At 39.6% G+C, this 19,389-nt stretch overlaps 2 protein-coding genes across 2 annotated transcripts in view; both read right to left on the bottom strand.

Moving 5' to 3' along the window:
• Positions 1-19,389, bottom strand: part of LOC134657628 (protein krasavietz) — a 347,985-nt gene that overhangs the window by 31,301 nt on the left and 297,295 nt on the right. The window lies entirely within an intron of this gene.
• The window catches only part of LOC134654848 (hemicentin-2-like), a gene marked incomplete at its 5' end in the record, with an annotated part of 86,935 nt that overhangs the window by 44,739 nt on the left and 22,807 nt on the right, over positions 1-19,389 (bottom strand). Inside the window, one exon of the mRNA XM_063510319.1 lies at positions 1,234-1,440. Within this exon, the coding sequence (XP_063366389.1) occupies positions 1,234-1,440 (207 nt within the window). The remainder of the gene's footprint in view (positions 1-1,233; positions 1,441-19,389) is intronic.

Here is a 19,389-nt window from a genome sequence, read left to right as displayed (position 1 = left end):
CATTCCCAGAAAGGGTTAACACACATAACACATCACTACGTTTGTTTCGTATTCCGAACCATCGAGCCATTCGAGCCCTTTGTACGAGTGTCTGCGCCCAAATCTGCTGTTTACGCAAATGACGCGCGCTTTTAAATGACTACGGCGATGTGGTGTGAAGATTGGTGACTAATAATGTTGTGGGTTTGTTTATTTCAATGCGGAAGTTACAAGAATGAAAGGAAATGGGGCTACTTTCCTTGAGTTTCAATAAGAACTTTAAAAAATTATCATTGTCTGCTAAAAAAAGTTGATTAAATTACAAAAAACTATAGACAATAATGTCTACAGAAAAATAATTAATAAAGAAACATATTGAAATAATCGGACAATCAAATTTCATTTTTTCGAAAAATTAATTCCCAGCAAGCTTGAAATCATGTTAAATACCTTCATTTGGTCCTAAATGCGTGTAATCTGAATTTGCGCAATCCCGGAAGGTGTGCAAAACTTATTCCTTGTAGCTCATAAACGGTACGTCTGACGGAAAATTTGCTCTAATCATGATGAAAATTATTGATATCTGAGGATCCGAAAGGTACCTTTTTCTACTCCAGCACTTAAATGTGTCAATTAAATGACTGACAGTGATATCTAAAGCAATGTCATTTGAATGCTTTGTCTATAGGCTCATAAGATGACTGCTAGCAGTCATCTTATGAGTATAATACAACTGCTTTATTTTTTTTAAAGATACAAGTTCCGATCATCTTGATTGAAAGAGGTATGTTTTCATTTACAATAATAACTCTTTTTTTTTTAAATAATAACTCTTTTTTTTTTTAATAATAACTCAATTTTTTTTTAAATAATAACTCTTTTTTTTTAATAATAACTCTTTTTTTTTAATAATAACTCTTTTTTTTTAATAATAACTCTTTTTTTTAATATTAACTCTTTTTTTTTTTTTTTTTTTTTTTTTTTTTTTTTTTTTTTTTTTTTGCTGCAGCTGTCATAGAAAAAGTAATGTATGCAACAGCTCATAATTGGTTCTTAAAATTCTCGGGTCTTTTTTTACTAACTTTAACTTCGACCCTTGAATTTTAAGAACCCTTATTATATCACTGTTGCATAAACTACTATAATATGAATTCGTAGTTAAAGTTGTAAAAAACGGCTCAAATTTTGAATTTCTTCAGGTTAGGGTATGTTTATACGTTACAATTGAGTATATAGACAAAAACCTGAACTTACAGTGCATCTCGACCCTGGCCGCTCTCTCATGCGGGCTCAGTAAAGGAGTGTTGGCCGCTTGGCAACGCACAGTGTGGTTCAGCCAGCTTCGCTCCGCTCCACTGACTGTGATGCGGGAAACCATGACCTTCCCGTCGTTCTTGAGGAGGGTGTGGTCTTCCACTGGCTTGTTGTTGATCAGCCAGGTTAGGGTGGGTTGTGGGCGGCCTGGAACAAGGGAATTGATGTAAAAAGCTGCTCCTTAAATGGAGAATTCATTATCTACAGTTTCAGTGAAAATGCTTGAAATAAAATTCATCGATCAAATACATATCAAATAAGGACAAGTTTAAATATTATGTACACAGTCCAGGTAAAACATTATCGAAAATGGCCTGAATCGCTACGGCCGTGCCTCTTTGTTTTGCTCGACTTGGCGCCCTTGGCGGGGGCACTCCCGTGGCCCCAGATGATATCATTAGCAAAAATCCCGCCATATTTTTAATTTTGTTCATGGATTTAGCTCGTAGGTATGTATTTTATTAAATTTGTTTTATAGATATTTTGCAGGTGAAATGAGACTAAACCTAATAACTACAGGGCACATTTAATTTAATGTTACTTTACTGCGAGCCGACCATACCAATGTTTACCAGTAGAACTAATTTTTTAATATTTAAAATTTAAATGTAGTAATATAAAATTTACCTAAAATATAGACTGTAGTAAAATTTATAAGCTCTCTATGATGTGTTTAGGAATCGTTTTAGTACTTAAATAATAACAGTTACACGTGTATAATATAATAGCATAGACTTTCTCATTGAACAGTAATTCCTCTTCCTCCATAGTTGATACTCAGTCAGAAAATACTTGGAGCGGTCAACTGCATATTTTCCTCCAGGAATGCATCGCCCACGTCCCTATGTATGGGCTTCGAAACTAGTTCCCGGCGTTCTTTGATCAAAGCTATTTATATTTCCGATAGTTGTAACTTTGATCTGCAGATTTTTCGTAAATTGCTTTACCTTTATGATTATTTATTTACTGTTCCAATTAATTCCAATAAGTCTCAGAATAGTTACAAAACAATACAAAATATATATTAACACAACTAAAAACCTAACCTAAGAGGCCACTGGCAGCGGGGCAAGGGCAAGGGTCATAAGAGCCGTGTCCAAAATTACCATCTTCTGCATCTGACCCATTATCCAACCACACAGCGAGAGTCTCTCTAGGTGTTTAAGGTGTTAGTCGAGATACTAAGTATTTATTATTAACACTATCGATAACAATGACAAATTTAGCTATTAGTAACCTATCGATAACACGCACTACCTACAGCGAGCGTATAATTTAGACCTGTATAATGACGGGCCACATAATCCGCCGGCGACCTGACAGCTTGATGCATCGCGCCATTTGCTGAACATGCGAACTGTCCAAATGGCAGCGAACTGATTTAACTAGCGGATTGGACAATGATTATGGAAGGTAATAAACGTGTTATATTAATATGTCGCTTTGTGTTTTAATAGTAGTTTGTGTTAAAGGGATCAAAATGATATATTTCCGTCAAGGGCGTACATTGAATCCTGAGCGTAATGAGGGATTCAAGTGTTAACGCCCAAGACGAAATAATTTTGATACCGTGTGACACATACTGCTTTTCACATCAACTATGAGGAAAAAAAATCTTAGTGTAAACACAATCTGATGATTACAGATTATTTAAGCTAAAAAAACAATGTGCAAAAAAATTTAAAAATTGTGTGCTAGAACAGAAAAGTGTTACCTTGCTCCCTCCTAGCAGGGAGGAAAAGTGCCACTTTGATTCCTCCTAGCAGGGAAGAAAAAGCTCTTTTCCGAATAGGTGGTGTGAAAAATATATTTAAAACAATAATTGTAAAAACACGTTAGAGTTAGACAAAGACAAGTCTGCAACGATTTTGATACCACACGCAGCGCAAGTGTTAATTATACGTCATAATTTCATAGAAGTTTGACGTTTAAAATAACACTTGCACTGCGTGTGCTAATAATATCGTTGTAGACGCGTCTTGGTCTAACTCTACAGATTTGATTTTTTTCATTAGCGCTCCACGTTGGGCGCCACTTTAAAAAATATTCTAGAAGAAAATGATTTGATAAAATTAAATAAGGACGCAGACAATGTCATGAATACTGTGATCTATTTTACTTGATTATAGCAAAGTCACAAAGCAAAGGAACATTGATTACGGTTCTTATAGTTTTAGCATCCTATGTAAGTATGTTTAATTACACAAACGGGTCTACCACGATATAATTAAATATGTGTACAAAACGCGAGAGTTGAAAGTGTTATAAGTATGTTTGTTTGTGTCGTGTATTTTTGCAACGCCAAAAGTTCTGAGTCGATGTGTCTTGTTGAAATTATTGTTTTATATTGAAAACTGGCAATTAATATAGCAGCCAAAAAATCTGGAAGCACGTTATGATCTTTGTAGAGGATCATATACGAACACAGAAAAATAAATTTCCAAATTCCAAAGGTAAATTAACGAAGTTTTGGTCTGTATAATAAAATGTTGTGGTCATTTGCTTCAGCAATGTTCATAATGTTCGTTAGTAGAAAAAAAAACAGAACCCTAATCTACGTATTTATACTTCAAAAAAATGACAGCGAGCTTGTAAGAAAGCACATCAAAAATTTAAGCGAAATGTATAAAAGACTATGTTACAAAATAGTAATTTACGATACAAGTGCGGAAAAGAGGAAATTCGAAACGAGTGGCGATAAATTAAAACACCACCGAGGAGTGTTTTAAACCGACACGAGTTGCGAATTACCTATTTGCACGTGTATCGTACAACGTTTTACAGTACAAATGGCACTTTAAACTTTCGACATACGCACGGAAAGTGCTATTTGCCGCACTAGTTCGGGAAAGTAGCACCATATGTACTGTAAACGTTTATTTTTTGTCCTCGTACAAACGACAACACTATACAAAATAATGCAGGATGTTTTAAAATAAACAATGCAAGATCAAACGCAAAGAAAAATTGTATTCAGGCGTCAATTGTTTTTTTCTTTGTGTGGCAAAACAATTGCTTTATGGGGTAAGCCTGCCTATTGTCAGCACCCTTCCAAGATAATAGCTATTATTATGTTATATGTGTGTGTATGTGGTAGCGATGTGTTGTTAAATATACATATACTTACTTAAGTTAACCTTAAATGTTGATGTACTTGTTAATATGCGCATTACAAACGAAGTATTGATTACCTTACCCATATGTACCTACCCAATTGATGATATGAAAGTTTGTACTTTATGCTGAATCACGCAAAAAAGGCTGAATGACACAAATCATATCACCTTTGAAATGGAGCTTATAATACAAGTTGCGGTCATCTTGATTGAATGATCGAATAATCGAATCAAGACTTTTGTAGTTACTTAACCTCTGTCATTCCGATACATTTTTTCTCTTCTCTCTTTCTGTAATCTTGACTAGGCCCCTGTACTCAAGTAAATTAAAGATATCTACAAAATTTGCCATCTAAGGATGAATAATGGGCTGTTTTTAAAAAATTGTGTACCTACGAAGAACTACTCATAGCTTAGTATTTTACAAGTAATTATTTCACCAATGAGTTGAAAACGCTTCGTACTTGTAATGCAGAGTCTGTTATATGCCTACTCAAATCTTGTCGGTAGCTTTAATTTTACGAACTCCACAAGATACAATTTACGTCTTACAACGGAGCGTATAAATTGAAAATCAATATGAAAATAGCGTGAAATCACAGGCTGGCGCGCAATCACTAGGTTTCTGAGCGAAAAAATTCATTTGTGACTTTTATCGCGTTACAGTCGGACGGAGAAATGCGGGCGAAGCGTTTACTGTAACTATTTTATTTGGTAAAAAATGTTTAGGTACGAGTATATGAATAAGGAAAGGTAGTTGTGTGTTTATTATACAAGGGAGAACCTAAATTTGACTTCTATTCTCAGAAAAACGAATTCAAGTAAGCAGCTCAGAAAAACAAGATATCGAATACTTCGGTGGAATACCTACTCCAATATCAATGTCCTGCGCAATGTTCTTAATAAAGAGTTTTTAGTTTATTGAAGTTCTTGTGTCTGTAATTGAGAACATTGAGCACTTGAGCAGAATCTGGACGTTACTTTAAAAAGGAGGATATACTGAAATGGCGTCCAACTGTACTTCCGCATTAAGCCAATCGGCGAATATTTACGAGGTCTCGTTAAAATTTATTCCCCCTGTTCGTCGTGTTTCCACTGCCTGACGAATGTGAACCGACTTCTGGCTGAATGAATTAGAAACCTGTGTCTATGTCTATGTATACTTGTTTCTTTTTCATCATCATCATCTTCCTCGCGTTGTTCCGGCATTTTGCCACGGCTCATGGGAGCCTGGGGTCCGCTTGGCAACTAATCCCAGTAATTGGCGTGGGCACTAGTTTTCACGAAAGCGACTGCCATCTGACCTTCCAACCCAGAGGGTACACTAGGCCCGTATTGGGATTAGTCCGGTTTCCTCACGATGTTTTCCTTCACCGAAAAGCGACTGGTAAATATCAAATGATATTTCGTAAATAAGTTCCGAAAAACTCATTGGTACGAGCCGGGGTTCGAACCCGCGACCTCCGGATTGCAAGTCGCACGCTCTTGCCGCTAGGCCACCAGCGCTTCATACTTGTTCCTTATTTTTTCTTGTTTTACTTGTTTCTTTTTATAAAAGAATTTTAATGGGGTGTACGTCCATCCTGTATTTCGTGCCATGTCTATATTTAATTTAGTCAATAACTGGTTTTTGCAAGGAAAAGTTCTGGCTGATAATAAAATATTAAGAACAGATTTTAATAATTCGCATGCTGTTCCAATGTCGTCAAACTTTTACCGAGTTGCTAACGAATTTGACACAGCCTAAATACTTATGGATGGGAATTGTAGAGATATAGTTTGTCAAAGGACTCTCATTTCAAATATAGACAGAGAGAATCATACTATCTTTGTCTTACACTAGTACTAGCACCTAAAAGAAAAGGATGATTATAGTTTTCCTGGTTCTTACTGACTGACAAATTGGTTTGACCAACTATATAGGTACTCGTAGCCGGCCTAGCGAAGGTGACAAACGCTATCGCTACGACAACGAAACCCTTTGTGTCTCTCTATAGGTAGTTCCTATTAGTGAGAGTGACAGTTGCGTTTCGATCGCTACGAAGCGTAAGCGATTGTCATGTTGGCTACGCGGCCAGTATTTGGAAAAGTTTTCCAGAGTGCCTGATACTTTGTGCGCGTTGTTTGATTGATGCTCTAACTGTTAACAAATAAAGTAAATGAAAAGTACAGACGAATGGTATAAAGTCGTTCTTTTTTAGGGTTCCGTATCCAAAGGGTAAAAACGGGACCCTATTACTAAGACTCCGCTGTCCGTCCGTCCGTCTGTCACCAGGCTGTATCTCACGAACCGTGATAGCTAGACAGTTGAAATTTTCACAGATGATGTATTTCTGTTGCCGCTATAACAACAAATACTAAAAACAGAATAAAATAAAGATTTAAGTGGGGCTCCCATACAACAAACGTGATTTTTGACCGAAGTTAAGCAACGTCGGGCGGGGTCAGTACTTGGATGGGTGACCGTTTTTTTGCTTGTTTTGCTCTATTTGTTGTTGATGGTGCGGAACCCTCCGTGCGCGAGTCCGACTCGCACTTGGCCGGTTTTTTACTTCAGTTAAATATGGCCGACATAAATAACTGCTACGCATTCACAGAATTCACACCGCCAATCGGGAGCGCTGCGGTGACACATTGACTTATTAGGTCGAGACAAGTAACACGATTTTTGAAATAGACTTCAAATAAGTTTTTGGCAAAAATTTCATTTTTGGTACAAGCTTTTATAGCTAACTGTACTTTTCTTACGACAGGCGAATACTCATCGAGACAATTCTAAAAACCCCTAACACAATTAGGTTGCGTTGTTTCATCACAGAGTTCCTATGGCCACCTCCTGTCTCCATCATCAGATCAGTTCGACAGTACCATATTATTGTATTGTCATCAGAACTACATACAGCTGCCAATTTTCATGACGCTACGATCCTTGGAAGATGGTTAAATTAGTTACCTTAGATTCCATTACATAGTTACATACAGGTCGACCTAATAAAAGCTTGTGAAAAAGAACAACAATTCTACCGTGCGTGTAATATGGAACTGTAGGTTTTTAAACAGTCGAGTAGCTCTTAAATGGGTTAACTGATTTGAATGCGTTTTTTTTTTGTTTGAAAACAGGTTTTCATAACGCTAGATCTAGAAGTCATACTTTCGAAAAAAAAAAACCTATAGGTATAGGTAACAATTCTTACTTCATTCTAATTTTCAGGAAACATTTGTTTTTCTATTAATCTCAAAAACAGAAATCGGAATACCTAATACATTTTTCTGGTTACTTTGGTTATGGTATAGATTCTAAACTAAAGTGTGTATATTTCAAGAAGAAAAGTATTAGTAGACCATAATTCACAAACAAACTATTCAAAAGCCTCCGGAATCGTTCCGGAATCTCCAAGGACGCACAAATATCATAGATAATGATTACATTTTCGGCCTTATCACAAAGGAGTAAGGTGCAAAATATACGTCGACTGAACAGAAACAGAGGACCATCGTAGTGTTGGTAGGAACTCGAGTTTATGTCGTTCGAGTCTAAATTTGAAAAAATCTACTCGTTTTTATGAGACTGTGCTAAAAAAACTCTCGAGTCTCTTAAGTCGAAATTCCTTTTCACAATATATAAGAGGCAAACGAGCAGACGAATTGGTTGATGGTAAGCGATTACCATCGCCCATGGACACCAGCAAGACGAGAGGTATTGAATTCTAACATTAATTCATAAGCAAGACTCAGGCCTCCAAATAAAGGATCTCTCAACAATTTATAGGCTAAATTTTTTTTTTTTTTTTAATTAGAAATAGGTAAGCATTTGACCACAATCTCACCTGATGGTAAGTGCCGATGCAGTCTAGGATGGAACATGCTTACCTAAAAGATGTCTATTCACTCTCGATTTAAAAAGATCCAAGTTATAGTGGATTGGGAATAGATTTGCAGGAAGTGAATTCCACTCCTTAGCCGTTCGCATGATAAAGCTGGATGCATAGCGTTTGGTACGAACCAGTGGCAGAGCAACAACGTAGGGGTGAAACGCAAGTCCGCGTCTAGTCCCACGGTGGCAGAACGGGGATGGGGGGATTAGATTATGTAATCCCATCGCACACTCCCCGAAATGTATCCTGTAGAATACCGATAAACAGGCTACCTTTCTACGGTGTTCAAGGCTCTGCAGTCTAGTCTCAACCAATCCCGCATCTCCAATAAGCTTCCTAGCGCGCTTGTCTATGGAATCTAAGGCGGCTAGCTGATACTTGGCGGATCCATCCCAAAGGTGGCTGCAGTACTCCATACACGACCGGACTTGAGCTACATAAAGCTGAAGGAGCTGCCCCGGTGTGAAGTACCGCTTGACCTTAGAGAGGACGCCTAGTCGTCTAGCTGCAGATTTGGCCAGAGATTCAATGTACGCCCCAAAGCTCAGGTTAGACGAAATATTCGTGCCAAGTAGCTGAAGATGGTTGGATATCGGTACGGATACATCCCGGAAAGTCGGAGTCAGTTCGAAAGGACTCCGTTTCGCAGAGAACAGACACGCCTGCGTTTTGGTAGCGTTGAATTTGACCAGGTTTGTGTCAACCCCAATCGGACACTGCCTTAAGTCTCAAATTCAGACGGTCTACCATAGCTCGTCGACAAGACTGGACCTCCTCTTTTTTGGCCCGAGGATTGGAGAGATATCTGTCCACGACAGTGCTATCATCGGCATACCCAAAAATATCTGAGACTAGCATGTCGTTGATATGTAGCAGAAATAAGGTCGCGGACAGAACAGAGCCCTGAGGAACGCCAGCATTAATAGTCCATTGGTCAGATGTGTAGCCATCTAACACCACCCGAATGGAACGTTCGCTCAGGAAATTCTCAATCCACTTGCACAGGCCAACTGGTATCCCATATGCTGGAAGCTTGCTCACCAAACTTGCGTGCCAGACCCGGTCGAATGCTTTAGAGACATCGAGAGATACCGCAAGGGCTTCACCGTGCCTCTCAATTGCCTCGCTCCAAAGATGAGTGGCATGTATCAGAAGATCTCCAGTCGAACGACCCCCGCGGAAGCCGTACTGAGAGTCGCTGAGTAAACCGTTATCCTCTAGGTACGATAGGAGCCGCTTATTCAGTACACACTCCATAATCTTGCAGAGTATGGAGGTGACTGAGATTGGACGGTAATTGGCGGGGTCTGAACGACTACCTTTTTTGGGCACAGGTTGCACGTTTGCAAGCTTCCAACACGAGGGTACTACGCCAGTTTCAAGCGACAGGCGGTACAGGCGTGTTAGGATTGGGGACAACTCGGCTGCACAGTTTCGCAAGACAATAGCAGGGATTCCGTCGGGACCGCCGGCTTTATGCACGTCTAACGTTCGCAGTATTTTAAGAACTTCCTTTTGAATTTAAAAAAAGGTAAAGTAAATAGACGCTGTGACAATGTGCAGTTTCCAACTACCCTCCCCGTCCCAAAATCATAACTCACGGCGATCTTTCGGGAACGCTCGGCAGAATGCGATCTGGCTCCGAGCTTGACACACATCGCGCGTGTGCGTCCCGGACTCTTCAAAAATAATTCGAAAGGGTGAAGTTCTGCACCCTCAGTGTCGCGTGTGCCTTCCGAAACCAAAGGGCCCCGAAACGCGAGTGAAAAGAGTGAACAGTGCACTGTAATTTGGACAATTCAAAGGACTAGCTGTGAGTACCATCCCTTACCTATCTCTCACCCCTACACATTGTCACAATTGGTGGAGGTTGCGAAACCCCGAATTAGGTCTAATATTTTCTTGTTTGGCATTAATTAGTACGTATCGGTAACAAAATGTCCGACACAGAAGAAAAAACCGTTACTCGAGTGTCGGACATGTTTAAATATTTTAAGTCGTTAAATTTGGAAAATTTGAATCCGGCTATTAGACAATTACAGGAAAAGATTGAGTCGCAAAATAATCAAATATCAGAGTTAAAGAAACGAATTAATACGATCGAAACAGAAAAAATGTCGCATACTCCATCGACGTGCCTTAACGGTCAAAAGGTCGAGTCACCCGCGAACGCGGTAGGTGAACATAATCGAGTCGATAAAAATAAGTTAAAAGTGTTGCAAAAAATGCTCGCGGAGTTACCAACTTGTGATGGCAAGGTGGCTAAACAGCTTATTAAATTTATTATCAGCGTCGATAAAATTACTCAACTCCAGCTAGTTCCCCAGTCAGAGTATGTGACCTGGATAATGACCAGGACAACTGGGTTCCTGGCGGATTGGTGGTTCCGTCGGGCAGCTGCGTTACATAATTGGCAAGATATTAAAATACTGATTTTAAGCGAGGTTTTATCTCCGATACATATTGAAACGTTAAAAAATGAAATGTGCTTGCGTTATCAATATGAGTCCGAAACGTTATTAGAGTTTGCGCATTCTGTAGTTGCGGTGGCGAAGGCGCTCAATCTGGGCTGGTCAGAGGAAATGTTAATGCAAACTATATTAAGTAGAATTTCTCCAAGGATATATTATTACATTAAATGCAATCCTATGGACATAAAGGACATGTCGCAATTAGCGCAAATAAGTAGTGAGGTCGAGGGCGCTCTTTTACGAGACAAATTGCATTCACAAAACTCGCATAACTTTTATCAAAGGAACCAGTTAAATGTTGGTAGTAATACGTATCGGCAATATGGTCAACCGGCACGGGAGTCGAGTGCATCGTTTTCGCGCGGGAACCGGTTAGCGCATGGGGGCGAGCGAGAGGTCACCGCCGGCGGGTCGGGCTTGCCTAACGCAAATACATCGGTTGCTAATCAGGTTCAAACAACGCAGCGCGGCCCACGTTGTTATGAATGCAATTCTTATGGTCATTTCGGGCGTGATTGTGAACAGCGTCGTAGACGTTTACAGACACAGTCAAATTACGCGGGAAACGCGAACAGGGAGTAAGCAACGATATCCACCGTCAGCTTCCTCTCGCAGTAGTCCAAGAAGGTGGCAAAATAATTAGTTATAGGGAAACCAATAAACCATGCTTACAAGTAGTTATTTGTAATAATATTCTTACCGCGTTAGTGGACTCGGGCGCGTTTCGATCATTTATTACTCAGGACTTAGCAGATAAACTCAAAGGTCGTCGTAAGGTGGTTACGTCGCGGTGCAATATTCAATGTACTACCGCTAGGCGACAAGTTTTTACAGCTACCGAAGTTATAACCGTATTGATTTCAATTGATAAGTTTACTTGGAAATTTGAATTTACAGTAGCACCGAGTTTAATTGCACCTGTTATATTAGGATGCGATTTTATTAACAAAACAAAACTAGTCCCATATCCATTTTATGGATACGTGATATTTGACTTTATGCCGCATTATAAAATACCATTGTTAAAAAATGAAGAGCAGCAAGATATAGTACAGTTTAACAGCATTCAAAACGATGAAGAAATTGGAGGTAAAATGGAAAATTTATTAGGAAAACACAAAGAAGTCGTAACGGAAAAATTAGGTAAAACTAACATCCTGAACTATGAGATAAAACTCATTGATAATGTTCCGGTTCGCTCACGATTTTATCCGCTGTCGCCGCCGAAAGCCGCGGAAATGGAGGCACACAACTACTTGATAAAGGTATCATTGAAAAATCGAGTTCACCGTATGCGTCACCAGCATTTTTAATCGACAAAGCCAGTGGTGGCAAGCGACTTTGCTGCGATTACAGGGCGGTAAATAAGAAGATTGTATACGACAGTTATCCAATGCCGTCGATTGAATCAGTTTTCCAGTATTTAGGCGGGGCTAGGTATTTTTCAATAATTGATCTTAACAGCTCATTTCATCAGATACCGTTAAGCGACGAATCTAAGCCGGTTACAGCGTTTATATGCCCCTTTGGGTTATTTCAGTACAAATATGTTCCTTTCGGGCTCTGTGTAAGTCCGCAGTCATTAAACAGGGTGGTCGATATGATATTTGGTGATATAAAATACAAGTATATAATCCCTTTTGTGGACGACATTTGTGTTTTTTCCAAAGACAAGGAATCGCACGTGCAACACCTAGACGAGGTGTTGAGTAGACTTGGTAAAGCAGGGTTAACAGTCAACCCAAAAAAATTAAAACTATGTAAAGAGTCGGTACAGTTTTTAGGGTATAATATTAGTTATTCCGGTTTAGCCGTCGACCCCGATAAAATAAGTGTCGTTGTAAACTATCCGGAACCGAAAAATTTAAAACAGCTAAAAACATTTTTGGGGATGACTAGCTTCTATGCAAAATTTATTCCTCGATATTCGGAAGTTGCCGAACCGTTAAATTTGTTAAAAAAAAAAGATGCCAAGTACATCTGGGGGCCTAAACAGGTTGACGCATTCGCACGATTAAAACAGCAATTGGTTTCACCTAACGTTTTGAGGTTTCCTGACTTCTCAAAAAAATTTATTTTACAAAGTGATGCATCTGGAACAGCTCTTGGAGCTGTGCTTCAGCAGGAAGTGGACGGGGCCCTGGCGCCGGTGTGTTACGCGAGCCGCACGCTGTCGAGCGCCGAACGTCGCCAAACGGTCTACGAACAAGAGTGTGCCGCCGCCGTATTCGGAGTCACTAAATTTAAACAATATTTAGAAGTCGCGCCGTTTGAACTTCAAACCGATAATGCTGCATTATCTTGGCTTTTTGAACATCCTAAACAGATTGGAAAGTTAGGGAGGTGGATACTTCTTCTGTCCAGATTTAAATTTGATATTAAACATATTAAGGGCAGTAGTAATAACGTAGCCGATTGTTTGAGCCGTATGTACGAAGGAACGGATGAAGTCAATTGTTCCGCGCTTCAGGAATACCCCGTTACTAATGATTCGCTTATAAGACACCAGGTAAACGACAAATTTTGCAATGATTTAATTATTCAAATTAATGGTGGGACTAGGGTTCCAAAATATAAAATTAAAAACGAGTTATTGTGCCGGCAATTAGGGAAAACAAACAAATGGCGAATAGTATTACCTATTCATTTAAAAAATGTAATTTTAAATTATTATCATGATCAAGATATAGCTGGTCATCTAGGGATAACAAAAACCTTAAATAGAATAGCCAGTATTTTTTGGTGGAAGAACTTGTATACGGATATTAAAGAGTACGTAAGGTCGTGTTTGCTTTGTCAAACGACAAAACCATTAAATAAGAAACCGGTTGGTTTGATGTCATCAACTGTACCTACCGAAACTTGGGAAAGAGTTTATATAGATTACAAAGGACCATTTCCGATATCAAAGAACGGAAACAAATATATTTTGGTTATTTTGGACGGCTACTCAAAGTGGGTTCAGTTGATTGCAGTACGGGCGGCGACCGCTGCTAACACCGTGCGCGCGCTGTCGAGGCTCGTGTGGGCGAATTACGGACCGCCGCGAACTATCGTATCTGATAACGCAACACATTTCACAGCCGATGTATTTAAACAAATGTGCCATGTTTGGGGAATTAATGATGTTAAAATATCTCCGTATTACCCACAGGCAAATGCAGTGGAACGCGTAAATCGAAATTTGAGTATAATGTTAAATATTTATTGTAGGAAAACGAAATCTATATGGGACGAGTCGCTACCTAATTTCCAGCTTGCTCTCAACACCGCAGTCCATGAGAGTTCAAATCGTACACCATCATCTATTTTTCTCGGGCGGGAAATTAGAAGTCCTTTAGAAAATAGGTGGGAATTAGATAAAATAATTTCTGAAGGAAACTCGACCCATAACCACGAACAAACTACAGTAGTTCGAAAGTTAAACGCTGCACATGAGAGACAAGAGCATTATTATAATAATCGTAGGAGAGCCAATATTTTTAATGTAGGGCAACAAGTACTCGCGAAATGTTTTCCGCTTACAAACGCCGATCGAGGAGTATGCGCCGCGTTTTGTCCGCGGTGGTCAGGGCCATATACAATTAAAAATATTACAAACGGTCAAGCCGCGCTAATTAAGCCGAATTCAAATAATGTTGTAAAAAGAGTAAATATATCCCAATTGAAGCCATACTGTTCGAGATTAAGTGGGGGGGGATGTGACAATGTGCAGTTTCCAACTACCCTCCCCGTCCCAAAATCATAACTCACGGCGATCTTTCGGGAACGCTCGGCAGAATGCGATCTGGCTCCGAGCTTGACACACATCGCGCGTGTGCGTCCCGGACTCTTCAAAAATAATTCGAAAGGGTGAAGTTCTGCACCCTCAGTGTCGCGTGTGCCTTCCGAAACCAAAGGGCCCCGAAACGCGAGTGAAAAGAGTGAACAGTGCACTGTAATTTGGACAATTCAAAGGACTAGCTGTGAGTACCATCCCTTACCTATCTCTCACCCCTACACATTGTCACAACGCTTTTGTATGATTTGTGTATCTTACACAACAATTTTACATAAATACAGTTGCATTTTGACATATTTCGTCAAAATGCAAAAAAAGCTGAAAAGGACTCTCAAGTTTCTACAAGTTGAAATGAACTCGAACTACGACTTAAGTATAAGTACGAGTCTGAAAAACACAGTCGAGTCTTAAAGCAGGGGACTCAAAAGACTCGAGTCTTACCAACACTAGTAACCGACGTACCCGTCGGGACACATCAGGAAACTTCGGCTTATCGCTTAAGGAAGGTCATGGGCGAAACAAGAACACGCACCACTTGGAATATTACGCGTCTTTACCTTATCTTGGGTTTTGAGATGTTTCTGTACCCCTAGTCACAGAATAAGTAATCCCATCAAAAACATTAATGTAAAAAGACGCAAAGTCTCGCAACGCTTTTACTACAAAAAAGTTTTAAGATGTAATGTGAAACCAAGTCGGTTATTTTAATCAGTGCCAGGGGGTGTCAAAACCGTATCAATAAGATATCTTTAATTTGTAATACGTATAATGACTTGGTTTCACATTACATCTCAAAACTTTTTTGTAGTAAAAGCGTTGCGAGACTTGCGCCTTTTTACATTAATGTTTTTGATGGGATCTCATCTCTTTTTGTAGGCAGTCCTTCTTTTCGGGTACTCATACCCATACTATGTATACACATATCATAACTAAACATATCTTCATTCATATTCACATCGTACATCGTAGTGTACCTTTACTTTACCTACTATTTGTAGGAACTGCAACAGTAACTTTGTAATATCATATATTTATATGGGATTACAAACTTACTTATGCAGTTCTTAGATCTTTAAAACGTGACTGATATTGCAATATTTTTAGGTTTTCCCTTTATGTGGCCATTAAACCCTAACTCTGTACCAAATTTCTCTCTGAGTTTATGGGAAGTACTAGTTCTATTCTGATGATCATGAGTGAGTGAGTGAGTGTCATAAATGCGAAACTTTGCTTTCACTTAACTTCGGAACTAAATGACCTACAGACTTGAAATTTTGGATTTTAAGTATGTGATTATAGCTTACTGGATGACGAAAATTTCTGCGTTCTGGTCTTATCCAGAGGTTCTCAAATAGGGGCCTGAAAATGCGGCGAAATGGTTCCAGTAAAGGATGGTACAGCAGTGTTTGCTTCGCGCTCGACTTGGCGGGGGCACTGCCGTGCCCCCAGATATGAAGTATTATCATACAGATCGGCCACGCACCGCCCCGCCCCGACTCGCATTACCTCGCCCCGCGACTAGCCGCGACATGAATCTGGCGGACTTCTGGCGTCCTCTCAGTTCTCAGTATAGCGACATACCCACACATAAGTATTACACAATGACGTGTGTATAGACGTGCCGCGCACACATATAAACGCAAATAATTTTTGATGTATGGCGTGTCCGCCCTGTGCCCTAGTGTAATATTTCATTCGATAGAGTGACGTGACGTACGCGTTTGCTTTAAACTTTCGTATGCGTTGTCCCGTATACCTACGTACCACACAATTATATATTAGCTAATATTACGCACTACACAAGGGGTGTACTGAAAACTTCAGGACGTTTGAACACGGCAAAATCGTTGAAGATCGTCGACAACTTTATTGGCATCGACACGATCTGTCTTTACGTAAAATTTTGAAGAACGAGAGTATTTCATTGAGTTTGAAGTGTGTAGGCGGTGTAGGCGTATCAACTTAGATTGATTACGGCGCGGGAATATCGTTGGCTGTAGGAAGCCGATGGAAATGTAGCTTTTATAAATTAAGTCTTTATCTCGGTGTACGGATAGGTTAATATGGGGTCCCGTAGCCAAAATTGTCCGTACGTCACCGCCATTCTAGTCAGAAAATATATATATTGAAAAAAGTCATTTATTGTCGAAAAAAAAAAACTTACAGCAACAAATAGAACAAAATAAAACACAATAGTTAAGCACAATAGGGTGTAAGTCCAATAAGGTTGCTGACTGTAGGTATATATTAAAAATATATATTAAATTATATACGGGAAAGAAATATAAAGAGAAGATAATTTAAACGTGACGTGACGTGACGTAATGTGTGTATGACTATAAGATATATTTTAACACAATTTGGAACGCAGGTGTGTAAATGTATAAAAGAAACATGAATTTAAAATGACAGATTACTTTATCAAATTATATTCAAGAAACCGCCGTGGTACCTACATGAATAAGCCTGGAGGCTGAATTAAAGAAGTAATAGGTGGCAAGGAAAATGAATTACCTTCTCTTTTCGGTCTCAGTGACAGCTATAGGGTGAGACCTCTATTTGACATGCTCACAAAGACCGTAGTGGATTACTGTTTTGAAGAGTGGGTTTAATTTTTCTGTTTCCTTTTCATTTTTCATTCCATTTGTGGCTAAACATGTATGGCTATATTTTGTAAATTCAATACAATATACTGACCTAGTGCGGAAAATAGCACTTTCCGTGCGCGTGTCAAAAGTTTAAAGTGCCATAATGTAGTTAATGTAAAACGTTGTACGATACACGTGCGAATAGGCAATTCGCAACTTGTGTCGCCACGAGTTGCGAATTACTTTATCGCCACTCGTTTAGAATTTCCTCTTTTCCGCACTTGTATCGTAAATAACTGTTTATTTCAATTTACTTCTGATTCAATTATTTATTACAGTGAAAATGTCATGCCGCTTGATCTGAGTCCACACCCAAATAATATCTTTGAAAGTGGAGCGACGCCACAAATGAAAAAGTATGGAACCGAGGCGCGCCATTAAACAATTTAACTTAATGTTGACGGATCATCTCGGGTGCTGTAAATAAGCTGAATATGCGACTTATATAGACCTAGAGGCATATTTGAAGAAAAAAGATCCTAACTTGAAATTTTAATGGATATGATACGAATATGACATGAAATTATAGCACTGTAAGTCGTATCAAGTTCATAGTCATGTTAAGATCAAATCAATCTGGATTTATATATGACGAGTGCTGTAGTCATTAGTTATTTACAGATCAAATAAAGATCAAAGTGTCGGAATGTCGATTAAGCCTCCAGAATCTTATTTTTTATAAGGTTAATTTTCTACATAAGTACGAACGACTTTTCTATAATTATAATAAGATTAGCGACCCGCCCCGGTTTCGCACGGGTTACACAAAACCTTAACAAATGATACACCTAAACCTTTCTCAAGGTCACTCTGAATAGGTGAGAACCGCATGAAAATCCGTTCAGTAGTTTTTGAGTTTATACAAACTGCCGTATTCGAACTTCAATATATTCACAAGAGACGACACGTACTAGATCCATTCTAGATACGTTATAGTTTAGATATTAACTAGTTCTCTTTTGCAGGGCAATTCGGGCAACCAATGTCACTTTTACGATAGACAGAGTAGATATGAGCGCCGCGCCGGCGCGCCGCCGCCGCCGACAAACTTTTCGCGCCGCCGCCGCCGACGCTGCGCTATCGGCGTGGCATCGGCGTGACCTTGGTAGTTACTACTACTTTAATAATCAGATAATATATATTCAATAGAGTTTAGATAATTAACGGCGCCACTTCGAATAGTTTATAGGCATTCAAAGGGTATTTTAGGCCTACGCGCTACTAGTATTGAGGAAACGAAATTATTTAATATCAATTTTAACGTCAATATGCTCGTAATAAACGTACTGATTTCCTTCCATTGTTATTGTGGAACGTTCTACATTACAATTTATAGGTTGTATATACACTACCTACATATGTCAATCACAATGAAAAAATCAACTGTGATCAACTCTGCCTAACGTGAGACTCGAACCCACATCTTTGGATGGCCGGTCCAATGCATAACTAATTTTGCCAGCTATCCATCCGCCATTTACCGCGAATTTAACCATTGCAAGCATGGTTAAACGTCTTTAAAAGGTATAAAAAGGGGGGGGGTTTATTTTGAGATATTAAGCGTTTCCACGTCCAAATGTCCGGCCGTTGGCTCTCTCATAGCTCAATCTTTGGCCTTGCATCGCTCGCATGAAAGTAAGCCTCTCTGTACCTATCTGTACCTGCAAGTTTTTGGCCCTGTTTGGAGCTCAACTTTCGGCCTCTTTTAAAACGCTTGAGCATTGGTCCTTGTCCGATCTTAGCTCCATTGCAGCTCGGCCTTTGGCGTCGCACGAATGCGCCCGCAGGAAAGCTCCAGATCTTTAACACTATGGCTTCTGTCTTTATCGGCCTTCGCCCTCGCTCTGCTCTCTTGCAGCTTGGCCCGAAGGCCAAGCACCGATTGCGGCGCGCTTCTGTGCAAGGCCGAAGCCTTGCACAGAAGCGCGCCGCAATCGGCGCTCCAGGCGTTCGGCCGTCAGCCAAACTCATACTTGGCGTTCGATTCTTAGCTGTATGCTTACCGCAGCTCATCCTCTGGCCTCGCATTGGTAGGCGTCGAATTCAAGTCTTCGGTGTTATATGGAGCTCGGCCTTGGGCCTCACTTTTTGACATAAATCGGTTTTGTTGGGTCGATATTGGTTAATGACGGAGCTCGATTTTCTTTGGACCGTCGAGAAGACGATTCCCTGATACAGTCAATCCGCAGTTTTTAACTTAGCACA

This window comes from Cydia amplana, chromosome 1 (genome assembly GCF_948474715.1).
Source record: "Cydia amplana chromosome 1, ilCydAmpl1.1, whole genome shotgun sequence".
NCBI lineage: Eukaryota > Metazoa > Arthropoda > Insecta > Lepidoptera > Tortricidae > Cydia > Cydia amplana.
The sequence above is the reverse complement of the archived record's forward strand: the minus strand, read 5'-3'. Positions and strand labels throughout refer to the sequence as shown.